The sequence below is a fragment of the Anser cygnoides genome, chromosome 25 (genome assembly GCF_040182565.1).
Source record: "Anser cygnoides isolate HZ-2024a breed goose chromosome 25, Taihu_goose_T2T_genome, whole genome shotgun sequence".
Taxonomy (NCBI): Eukaryota; Metazoa; Chordata; class Aves; order Anseriformes; family Anatidae; genus Anser; species Anser cygnoides.
Window position 1 is genome coordinate 2,217,108 of NC_089897.1, and position 11,654 is coordinate 2,228,761.

General features: G+C 63.0%; 1 protein-coding gene across 2 annotated transcripts; it reads right to left on the bottom strand.

The window, feature by feature from the left end:
- Positions 1–1,608: 1,608 nt before the first annotated feature.
- PTPN7 (protein tyrosine phosphatase non-receptor type 7) lies at positions 1,609–11,436 on the bottom strand. Of its 2 annotated transcripts, none has more exons than XM_048071012.2 (10): positions 11,268–11,436; positions 7,519–7,747; positions 7,197–7,380; positions 6,746–6,830; positions 6,341–6,417; positions 5,231–5,368; positions 4,448–4,558; positions 3,839–3,996; positions 3,170–3,283; positions 1,609–2,673 (listed from the first exon to the last, which is right to left on the bottom strand). In XM_048071012.2, the coding sequence occupies exons 2-10, from the start codon at positions 7,647–7,649 to the stop codon at positions 2,580–2,582; spliced, it is 1,092 nt and encodes a 363-aa protein (XP_047926969.1). In that variant the 5' UTR covers positions 7,650–7,747; positions 11,268–11,436; the 3' UTR covers positions 1,609–2,579. The 2 variants fall into 2 exon arrangements, with proteins under 2 accessions (XP_047926969.1, XP_013052502.2); XM_013197048.3 differs by lacking the exon at positions 11,268–11,436 and adding an exon at positions 9,246–10,383.
- Positions 11,437–11,654: the final 218 nt, after the last annotated feature.

Consider the following 11,654-nt stretch of genomic DNA (forward strand, 5'->3'; position numbering starts at 1 on the left):
TTTGGGGACGTGTTCTGTGGGAGTCTGCAGCCCAGAGCCCCCAGAGCCGCAGCTCCCTGCCCGATCACACAGCAAAGCAAGGAGCACGTGTGAAGGAAGAAGGCAGCTGGGTCCATGTCTACGATTTAAGGGAGAGGAATGAGGAACAGCAGCAATCTCAGCCCTGCCCAAAGCTCAGGGGCTTGGTATCAGCCGAGGACACAGAACACGATGGTTCTTCTGCACGGTGTAATTCCTTTTGTTTGCATGCTGGGCACCCCGTGGTCTTTATGGCCAGGGCGAAGCAGTTTCCCAGGCCACTGCTGTCAGCCTGACACAGCCAGGCCAGACCAAGCCCATGGCTTTGCCCCTGCCATTGCAGGAGCCCTGGGAAGGGGTTTGGCAATAACGCAGGCAATAGCCCAGCATGGCCCCGAGGAACAATGAGCCTCAGGGAATAAATACAGGGAGGGTGGGGAGATACCCAGATAGCGCGTGGTAACAGCCTGATAAGTGTCTTGAACAGATAGATCTGGTAGAATTGAGATTGGAAGGCAGGAAAACTGCGTAACTTCTTATAATCTGCATCAGAGAGCTCAGCTGGCAAAACTCCCAGCACCGATAGGAAATGCGAGAGGGGCTGACAGCATCCCCCTGCAACCGGTCCCAGCCCCTGCTGCACGCCTGCCCTGGCAGCTCTCCTCCTGAAATCCATCTGCAAGCGTGAGGAAAGGTGCAGAGAAAAGGTGCAGAGAAAAGGTGCAGAGGAAAGGTGCAGAGGAAAGGTGCAGAGGAAAGGTGCAGAGGAAAGGTGCACGTCCTGCTGTGCAGGAGCATATGGAGAGCCCCTGCCATGGTGCGTCTCCCAGGCTGCTCGAGCTCCCCTGCCGGACACAACATGGGGATGAAAGACTTGAAATGAGGATGCTGTGGGCCAGCTGGATAAAGCCTGGATCAGCCGAGCTCAAAACATCCACTGGCAGTTTCGGGGGGGCAGCAGCGTGATGTTAAAGGGTTCCCCAATTAAATGAGAAGGCAAAATCCTGAGCCGGGATTTTGAGCTTTGCTCTCCCAGAGACTCATGGGGGCTTTGCGGGCTCTCCAAGAGCCTGGCGGAGGGTGGGAGCCCTGCAGAGAGAGGGGTACCCCCGCAGCACCCATCCAGGCAGGCTCACCCACACGGGGAGCCACAAAGGTCTGAGCTGGCAGCCAGCACGGGGCGATTCCTCGGCCGGAGCACCCAGCCACCTTGGTGGAAGGATGGCCCTGCACCTGCAGACACGGGGTTTTCCTGCTGTGGGGGACTCTCACGGTCACTCTTCCATTCACTCTGAGACATTTCACCAAAAGGATTTGTCCCCCACGGTGGGCAGATGTTTTGCCGTCGCTTTGTTGCGCTATAGCAGGTGCCCTGGTGGATGCTCCACCTGGAGAGTTTGTACATGAGAACGACTGGTAAGGACCACCGAGTCTGGTACTTATAACCGGTGAGATTAGGCAGAAAAAGCTGGTTTCTGCTCACTCCCCATTCCTGGACAAGGCTGCTTCACTCGCTCACTTACTGCTTTTATACAGCAAAAAGTCCTCAGAAGGGTGCGTGAAGCTCACCAGCTGAAAACCGGAATGGAATAGATTTAAAATATTTTATGGAATATTTCCACTTCCATTCTTTGTGCTAAAATGTTTCACTGAATTTATCAGTGAAAAAAAAATAAAATAAAAACTAAACCTGGGTATTATTTTGCTCTGATTCCAACAACAACAACAAAAAAAATGAACAAAACCAAACCCGTGTATTATTTTGCTCTGATTCCAACAAAAAAAAATTAAAAAATGAGAACACGAAGCCCCAACCCTCATGTAACAAAAGGCTGGGTGGCCATGGGGAACAGGTTGCTGGCCGGACTGCAGACGCACTCGGGAGTCTCCTCGGCTTTAAGGCTGGAGGGGAGGCGATGGCTGAAGGCAGAGAGGAAAGCAAGCCACGTAACGGCGGCAACCGCCAGAATGCCTTTGGCACCCAATTGTCAAGGTGGGTCTTTAGGAGGACACCTTTATAGTACCGAGGTGTGTCTTATTTGTCAGGGTGGATCTCTAGCCAGAAGAGCATCGAGGAGTGTTTGGAGCAAGCCCGGCCCCGCACGGGGCAGCCTCTGCCCGTGGGCGATGCGCAGCCCGGAGAGGCTCTGGTTATTTCCCTGTAACGGTGCCGGCTCCGCATCTAGCGGGACGCCGCTTTCTGGGCAGCTACAAGGCAAACCGTAGCCTTCAGATCCTCCGCACGGCTTGCTCTTCTGGTTGAGGAGAAAACAATTTAAAAAGGCAAAGCTTCTTTCCACGGGTGGGATCCACCTTGTGCCAGCAGCAGGCACCCTGAGCACCCCCCGCATCCCCTGGGCAACCCCCTCCCGAAAGTTTTTCTTGTCCCCGGGGTCACGATGCCATGATCCCAATGGGTTTTCTCAGCCGTGGTTCTCCAGGGAGGCTTCCCCACGCCGTGCTGCGTGGCCGGGCAGAGGAGGAGCGGGCTCAGTGGAGGCAGCCCCGAGGCTGGCGCCGGGGAGGTCGGAGCGAGGCCGGGCAGCGGTGGGAGCCCAGCGCTAGTGGCCTCCCTCCTCCGGCAGCTGGGAAGCGTACAGAGCTAGAGTGTGATGGAGGAACTGGTACTGCTCGCTCGTCTGGATCATCCCGCCCCTGCAAGGGAAGGGCAGGAGCCGCTGACATCGCCAAAGCTCTCGGCACACGGACGTTCCTGCGTCACCCACCCTGCCCGGGTGCACCCGAAACAGCCCCGGAGCTCCCCAAAGGGTGCCTGGGCTCAGCAGCATTGCTGGGCTGTTCAAAATGCAGATCAGCAGCGGTTTGGGAGGTAATCCTACCAATGCTTCTCTCAAATCAGCACGGTTCTGAGTTCAGTGGCTGGGCTGGAAGGAGCGCGCCAGCTGCCAGGTTTGGGGCCGCTCTCCCTCGTGTCCTCAGGTCCCCAGAGCTACCGTAACCCTGACAGCACAACCAGCCCATGGGCACTCTTTGCCGCTGCCACATCTCCATCTTTCAGAAATCCAGTTTCCATCAAAATTCATCCTCCACACCTTTTTGCTTTGCCCGTCCCCGCGCTCCCCCCTATCCCTCCTCCCAGGCTCGGCCCCCAGCAGCACCCCGCGAGGGGCAGCCTGCCCCGAGCACCGACCTGTCAATGCGGAGGTGGCACACGATGCCCAGGATGTCCACCTCTCCTGTGTCCTTCAGCTGCTGGCACCCGATCCTGGTGGCGATGAAGCAGCCCGTCCGGCCGATGCCTGCGCTGCAGGACGGACACGGCTGTGCTGAGCACCCACAGCACTGCTCTGTCCAAGCTGGGTGTAATCCCTGAGTGGTGTGCTGCCCTGATTTATTCCTAGAGGGATTTGGGGTCCCAGTCCCAGCTTTCTTAGCCAGGTACCACCAGATTCAGGCTGGCACCATTGCAAGGGGGTCTCGTCGTGGTGGCCAGCCCAGCCAAGCCCTCTTTGGGAGCCCAAAACCAGCCTGTGCCTCTGTCCCTGCATGGTGCAGGGACTGTGGAAAACTCTCAGAGGCCACCTCCTCCAGGGAGGCTGCCACGGGTCTGGTAGATGGATCCTGGTCCTGCAGAGCTCCCCGGCTCCCTGCTCTGTGTCCACAGAACTGGAAACAAACCAGGTTTTTTTACTGGGTGCTGTGCACCGTGCCAGTGCTGCTATCCCAAAGCCAGGGCAGGAGTTAATCTGAACGCATCTGCTCGGGGAACGCCAGGGATTTCTGCACCCCAGCGGGACCAGCTCATGGGTGAGGGTGACCCCAAGGCAGGGGACACGTCGGGGCGAGGGGGACGAGCTACCTGCAGTGCACAACGATGGGCCCCGGGCTGGCCGCAGCCTGCAGCGTCTCCTCCACCTTGGACACCAAGTGCAGCAGGGGCTTGGCTGACTCGGGCGTCTGCTGGTCCGGCCAGGAAGGGAAGAGGATGTGTTTGACCTGGCGGCGTTCACCTTGCAGCTTTTCCAGCACAGAAGGAAGAGAAATAAGGATGTGGGAGCACAGACTCACCGTGCGGGGCCAGAGGGAGGTGCGGAGCTGTGCTCAAGCAGGGCTGGGCAGCCTGTGCCCACCTCACCTGCTCTCCTCACCTCTCCTCCTGAGCCTCTGGGAGCGACCCTGGGGCCAGGGACACTTTTGGGTGTGCAAGTGCCCCGTTGGGGCAAGAGTCAGCCCCAGGACCTCTCCTCCATCCCCAGATGTGGCACGACCCCGGCAGGGAGCAGCAGCAGCACGTCCCCGTGCCGTCCCCACAACCCCCCTGAATCCAGCCCAGGGTGACCACGGAGCACCGACGGGCCTTAAGGCACGGTGCAAAGAGCGACGGGCTGATAGAGAAGCTAGAGAGCCTGGGGGTGTGGGGACATTGCCAGGGTCCCCCACCGGCCCCCAGGACAGGGCTCGGACTCACCTGGATGGAGAGGTCCCGGACCAGGTACTCCACGCACTCGCTCACCCCCTGCACACGGATGGTGAAGGGGCCGTAGGTGCCTTCCTTCTCAGGCCAGTAGTGGACGCATTTCTGCAGGGATACGGCAGGGTTTGGGGCTGCAGAGGTGCTCGGGGCCCCCACTGTGTGTATAAGCTGCCCTTTGCTCGGTGCTTTTGGGAAGGGGCATCACCTGGGGAGGTGTGGGGGTGCAGGAAAGGTGGAGGTGGACAAGTAGGACAGATCCCTCTCCACCTGCTCCCTTCCTTGTGCCATTCCCTATGGCTTTCAGACCCTGGGCCTGCATGGCAATCCCCATCCACACACGTCCTGCCACCATAAAGGATGCTGCATCGGTTGGGAAAGAGCTGGGGAGTTTCCCCATGCCAGAGCCAGCAATCCCAGCCCAGGCACAGTGCCACCACCACGCAGGGCACGGCGCTGCTGGCTCCCATCCCCACCTGGATCCACAGCTGGGAGCTCCCAGGGGTTGCCCTAATTCTCTTTATACTATTATCCAGCGGGCAAAGTGTGCTCAGAGAGAGGCCACCAGAGGGGGAGAGGTGTTGCTGCATGGGGCCAAGGTTGCACCCCAGGGGACCTCCTCCTCCAAGGAGGTAGCCTCTGGGAGCAAAGCAGGGAATCAAGTGGGTGCTCAGAGCCTCCTTTGGCCTCCCACCGCCCTGTGGCTGTTGTTGTTCCCCCACCCCACCCCTTGCCCCAGGCCGGGGCGCTGTGCCGAGGCCAGGGGAGGGACGGCGGTACCTCTTTGCGCTCCTCCAGCTTGGTTATCATGACGATGAGGGGCGCTTCCTCCTGCCACACCATCTCCCAGAAGTCGGTCACGGTGTTCGGCATGGGCCCCTGGGTGGCAATGTACTCCCGGGGGCGCCCCGCGTAGCCCTGCCAAGCACAGGGGCCGTCAGGGATGGGGGGCCCTGGGGTGCAAGGGGGTCTGTGTCCCGACCCTGCCAGTGGTGCTGGAATTTCTCTACAGGCGAGAGGCTGAGCTACGCTGGCTATTTCCTCCTAAACCTGCCCTTAAATCCTTTCATGGACCCGACCAGGAGCTACTGGGCATCCTCTCCATCCTCCAAGCCCGGCAGCAAGCCACGTGCACCCACTCTCCTTCCAAGCATCCCCCGGTTTTGGGGTGACAGCACCCAGTGTGATGGATGCTTGGCGAAACAGAGCTCGGCTTTTTGCCAAGGGGAAAGCAGGAGGCGTCAAACCCCGCTCCAAAAAGGGCCTGGGGTGCTCCCAGCTGGGCCCCACCAGCGCTGCCTCCCCCCAAGGCTCTGGGGGGCACCTCGAGGGGAGGCTGGCAAAGGCTCCTGCCCTGCCCCTGCTCCAGGCACCCCCTGCCTGCACGGCTGCTTCCCAGCAGTGTAAAATATCCAAAGAAAATAGAAAAGCTTGGAGGTGTTTTGAGTCCTGGAGGCAGTCCAGGTCCACTGTGTGCCCCCAAACCACCTCCCAGCAGGTCTGCCGGTCCTGCCAGAGGGCACTTCGGTGGGCTGCCTTCCTGAGTCCTGCCTTCCCGTGCTGTTCTCATCACCCACACACCCTCCTCTGCCTCCCAGCACCCCGGCAGGTCACAGGGAGAAGGATGCTGACGTGAGAACTGCTCAGAAGGAAGCCGAGGAGCCAGGCAAAGCCGGCACCTGCCCGACATGAGCCAGTTTTGGGGTGAGGTACGGTCCTGCACAACACGAGGCTGCAGCCGGGAGGGGGCTGTTTGCAGGGGAAGATGCTGGAAGGGTCGAGAACGAGGTGCTGGGAAGGTCGCACCCTGGTCCCCAGCTGCAGGGTGCTGTGCGACAGGAGGTGACCCAGGACACCACCAGCCTCTCTCCGGCCAGGCCGGGCACTCACCGTGATGTAGTTGGCATTTATGTAGCTGTCTTCCTCCTGGTTCCCTGCCCTCCTGAGGCACACCCGGCTCTCGGGATCTAGAAGACAAGGCAGGAATTCCCCGGGGACTGTGAGCTCCCTCCCACTGACACCACCTCCAATAACGTCCTCAGTCCTTACACCCCCAGCGACGTGCCCTCGGGGTGTGTAAGGCCCCACAGCATCAGGGAGCATCCCAGGCTGGGCTGTCTTGTGCTGCACACCCCAAGGCGTCCCCACAAACCACCCCCAGCACGGCACGGACCCCTGCAGCACAGCCGAGGTGGGAACAAGCACAGCAGGGCCACCGGGGCCACCCGGAAGCACAGCCGCGCGTCCCCCTGCTCAGGGCACCTGGGCGGACGTGGGACAAAGGGGAGCACGTACTGGGGAGGATGGTTTTGTATCTGTCCTTGGAGGCATGTCCAGGGATCTCCAGCTCCTCCGGACTGACGAAGTTGGGTGGGATTTTCTGCAGGGGGAGGAGAACAGTTTTGAGGAAAAGCCTCCTGATGCTGCTTGCGTCCCCTCGGCGTGGCGGGGCTGGCCCCACAGGCAATGGGACGCTGCCCCAGGACCTGTCGGCATCCCCAGAGACCCCAGCTGCTGGGATGAGCCCCGTCCTCACCCCGGCTGTGGTGGAACACCTTACAGACAGCCCCAGGCTGTGAGAAGAGCTTGGCACCGTGTCCCCCCCCAAAATGTCCTCCCACATCCCCTGCCCCTGGTGCTGCTGGGCTCAGAGCCTTCATCTCCCGTGGGAAAGCTCCCAAGCCCCACCAGCCCCCCACCGCGAGCATCCCCGTGCGAGGAGGGCGAGGGGCCGGGGGCATCTCACCGAAAACTCCTCCTGGAGCTGGGCCAGGCTCTGGGCGCGCTGCTGCAGCTCCTCCTTGCTCAGCACGCGGCTGGACGTCCGCAGGAACTGCAGCGTGATGTCCCGCGGCGTGCAGACGGGCTGGATGGGCTCCACGCTGCCCAGCGAGCTCATGTCCAGCATCAGCGACACGTTGGAGCCCCTCCTGCGAGGCAAAGGGTCCCCGGCTGACCCCCCTGTGGCACAGGCAATGGGGCCGGGCAGGGGCAGGGGGTTTTGGGGAGCCCACGATGGGCAGTGCGGGGTTTGGGCTGCGAGCATCACCCTGCCCGGCCGTGCTCACCTCTCCTGGAGCCGCACGTGCTTCTTAGCGGACGGGCTGGGCTTCTCCGTCCTCTCCATGTCCCCCCTGGCTGCCCGCGGGGTCAGGCTGCCCTTATGAACTCCGGAGCACACCAAGCAGGTCTGTACCATGCTGCGGCAGCCACGGAGCCCTCGACCTGAAGCACGGCGGGTGGCAGCGGGCGGCCCTCAGCTCCCGAGGGATCAAGGAGCCATCAGAGGAGAAGCGGCTGGAAAACACAAGGCGGGTGAGAGAGGTGCAGTGAGGCTGCCAAACCCCTTGGTGGGGTGTCCAGAATGGGGCTGTGCCGGAGCAAGGGATGCGGTTTGGGTGCTCAGCTGCCCTGGCACCGTGGGCCCTGCTGCCAGCACCCGTGGGGCCGGGTGGGTGGCACGGGGACAGCTCCTGGCACGGTCACTGCAGGCTTCGCAGCGCCCGCTGATGAGCCCGGGCACGGCATAAGCTGACGTCTGCTTGCACCAAGAGGAGGACGCCCACGCTCTGTGCTGCGCAACATGGGCTGGTTTTGGGGGAGCCCAGACCGCCCTCCACATCCCCGGGGAGCTCGCACCTCCCCAGCACGCCTGCTTCGCCCTGGGGACACAGCAAGGAGGCGGGAGAGCTGGGGCCGGTGGGTGAGATGAGGAGGGCTGGGGGCTCATGGGCTGCCCTCGGGGGGTAGAAGCCCCCAGGGGATGTCTGGCAGCAGAAGGCGTCGCGAGGATGCTCAGAGACACAGGGTGCAGGGCCAGGCTCCCTGAGCAGCCTCACTGCTATGGCGAGGAAGGGAATGGCCCCGGAACGGCCTCCTCCATCCCGCAGGGCTCAGCAGCTGTCAAGAGGAAACTGTTTTATCCGGGTGGTTGAGCAAGAGGCTTTGGGGTGGCCCAGCTGGAGGAGGCTGCCAGGGCTCCACCAGCACCAGCCCCTGGCAGGGAGATTCGGGCGATGTTGGGTCACGGCCGGGCAGCAGCGGGCAGAGGTCCTCCTGCCGTCCCCGGCTTCCCCCGCGAGGGGAGATGGCCCCAACGGGACAGGGGTTGCTGCAGGGTCAGAGCAGTGGGCACAGAGCGGGGTCCCAGATACCCCAGCAGCTCACGGGGGTCCCTGCGGAGAGCCAGACCCTGGGGACCCCTGCGGATGTACAAAGACAGGGAGGACCCCAGCACAGCCACGGCCGCGAGTTTTGGGAACATGGCCGGGGCAGGAGCTATTCCCTGTGACTCCTCTCTGCCCAGCAGCGTTTCTGGCCTGGAGGGATGAGCGTTCACATGGTGGCAGTGCCACCACCACCACATGCACCGTCCCCGTGCCCCATGCTGCGGGGGTGCAGGAGCTCCCCGGGAACCGAGGCACCACCGGCTGATCCCAGCGGATCCTGCACCTGCCCCCAGTGCCACGGGCACCCCTCCAAGCCGGGAGCAGCAGGCTGCCACCCCAACACCGCCCCTTGCACGCCAGCCACGAAACACCTGGGAGATGCCCCAGCAAGCCCCTGGCACGCAGCAGGACCCTGGGAAGAGCCTCAGCTCCCGGCACCTGCACGGAGAGCATCCCCACCTCCCCGCCGGCATCCCAACCCTGCCCCGGGCACCTGCACTGCCTGCGGGCGAGCACATGCCCAGGGCACGGAGTCACCAGGGCCTGGAGCTGCCCGTGGGGAGTCCCCTCTCCGAAGGGTGCCACGGGACCATCGCCACTGCGCCCGCGGGCTGGGGGCTGCCTACCTGCTGCCCCGAGGCATGGGCTCCGTCCGGGCCGGCACAGGGCCGCGGGCGCCGCGCGTGTCGGTCTAACACCAGGGTTTGAAAGTGTTCAGGAAGCTGCTTATCAAAGGAGCTGCTGCCTCTGCCGCTTCCTCTCCCTCCTTCTCCCCCACCCTGCCTGCCGCCCACACACATACCGGCCACATCGCCGCAGCTCGGCTCCGCCGGGCTGCCTGCAGCCCCAGCCCCGCTCCCCGCCGGCAAACCCCCGTCGCGTGACGGTGGACGCAGCCTCGCCTCCCCCCAAATCCTGGGGTGCACCCAGGGGTGTCTCCGCCAGGGCCCATGGGGCACGCGGTGCCCTCTGCGCCCGGCCACAGCCTGGGCCGGCTGTGGGGACACGGAGAGACGGGTGGGAGCCTGGCCATGGGGATGGGGATGCTGGCAGAGGGTCGAGCGTGGCTTCACGTGGCATTTTGGCACTGCCACGTGCCACCCCGTGGGGACCGAGGATGGGTCCCCCACCCGTGCCACACTGCCTGCATCCCCTCACCCGGTGCCGTTCCCAGCCAGGGCGCACCATCTCGCACCCGCCGTGCCCAGCCATGGGTGACGTGGCCAGGATCCACCTGGCGGTGCCACCCGCAGCCCCTCTGCAGCTGGGACCACCCCAGCGGGGCAGGGAATGGGGCAGGCAGGTCCCCGGAGGGTCGGGCTCAGGTAGGACAGGTCTGCCTGCCCTTGGGCCGCTGCACATCCTTCCTGCGATGCCCTCAGGAGCTCGCTGCCTCCTGCCGCAGCCCTGCCACTCTTCCTGTTTGTCGTGGCCCAGGCTGTGCGCACAGACGCCGCTCGGCCCGTTTCCTTCCTCTTCTGCCCCCACCCCGCTGCAGCGGCCCCGCTGCTCCCCACCGGCAGCGCCGGGCGCAGTGGCCCAAATGCCTTCGCTGCTTGCCAGCCCTGTGGGCTCTTTTGAGATGCTGGGAGCCACCTCGAGCCCAGCTGACGGCCGTGACCCGGGTGTGTGGTGCTGGAGAGGTGCCTCTGTGTGTGCCGGTGTGTTCTGAGGAGCACAAAGGGGTGTGAAATACATCGCCTTCGCTGAGGGTGGAGTGGACCATGGGCGATTCCAGCTCTCACTGGAGCTGGGAGATCGGAGAGCCCAGCTCCACAGCTGCCTCCTGGGCACGGCCAGCAGCACAACCTGCCCTGCAGACAAGGCAACCAGAGTCTGTGTCTCGTGAGCAGGTCCCAGGAGCCCAGCAGGCTTGGGCTGGACTCTGGGTCAGGCCCGAGGACAGACTGAGGAATTGCTCCCTGCCCCGTGTGGGATGCAGGAACTTGGCTGGAGGGGTTCAGAGACGGTAATGGGGACTGGTGATGGGGACCAGTGTTGAGGACTGGTGATGGAGGCACAGACCCAAAGGGTCCGGGGCGTTACTGCATCACCCACTGCTCTGGCCCAACACGAGGCACTCAGGCATGGGATCCCGGGTGTTCCCTGTCTGTGGAAACCCGTGCCAATGCATTCGGGTCATGATCTAGGGGTTAGGGAATGGAGAGGTCTGTGGCAGAGCCTCAGAGGCCCTCCAAGGGGCTGTATGGCAGTGGTTTTATTTTCAGCATGCCCAGCAGGAAATGGGAGATCTACAGAGCTGGTGCTTCGGGAAGGGACGCCTGGATTTATTCCTGAGTGGCACTTGCTGATTTCACTTGCATTTTCAAACTCCACTTGCACGGGGTCATTTTGCACCCTGAGCATCCTCTGGCCCCATCCTCATACACCGTAAAAAGAGCAGCTCCTAGCTTTGGACTGGGCGTCATCCTCCCCCAAAGAGCCCAGCCAGTCCTCGCTCCCCTTTCTGCCCTCCGGACCCCAGCACAAACCTTTCCCAGCCACCCCACCCTGACCCGCACACCCCAGCACCTCTCCTCCCGCTCCCCAAGCAGCAGTGTGACCCCCACAGCCAGCTGAGCAGGCACAGCACCAGCACCAAAATGCAGCTGGTGCCCCGCAGCCGTACCCCCCCAGCGCTGCCCTACCGCACCGGGGGCTTGTCCTGCAGGGACTCCGTCATCTTCGGGTCCAGGGCCCTGGCAGGGCTGGTTCTGCTCCTGCTGACGCTGCTGGGAGCTCAGGATGTCCTGCAGGGCTTTGGAAATTTGCCCACCTCCTTCGCCGCCTAAACACAGCTCACGGGCTTGAAGGTGAAGCGGCCGCCTGGGAGCAGACTCCGTTAGCAGCGGCCGATCAGCTCCCGGCAGGGGCGAGGAGAAGGGCTGTGCCATCAGCCCGAGCATCCCGCAGAGCCAGCACGGGAGCTGCAAACAGCCCGCTCGGAGCCCAGCATCAGGGGGCTCAGCATCACGTACCCACTGCTCCGGGGCCAGCCAGCACCCAGCAGCCGACCGAAGCACCTCTGCAGCTCG

Excerpts from the sequence above, each read along its gene's own strand:
- PTPN7 (XM_048071012.2), bottom strand. The coding sequence starts at position 7,649 with ATGGTACAGACCTGCTTGGTGTGCTCCGGAGTTCATAAGGGCAGCCTG. Across the intron at positions 6,418-6,745 it reads ATACAAAACCATCCTCCCCA|ATCCCGAGAGCCGGGTGTGC; the intron begins GTACGTGCTCCC and ends CTTGTCTTCTAG. Across the intron at positions 2,674-3,169 it reads TGCCACCTCCGCATTGACAG|GGGCGGGATGATCCAGACGA; the intron begins GTCGGTGCTCGG and ends CTTCCCTTGCAG.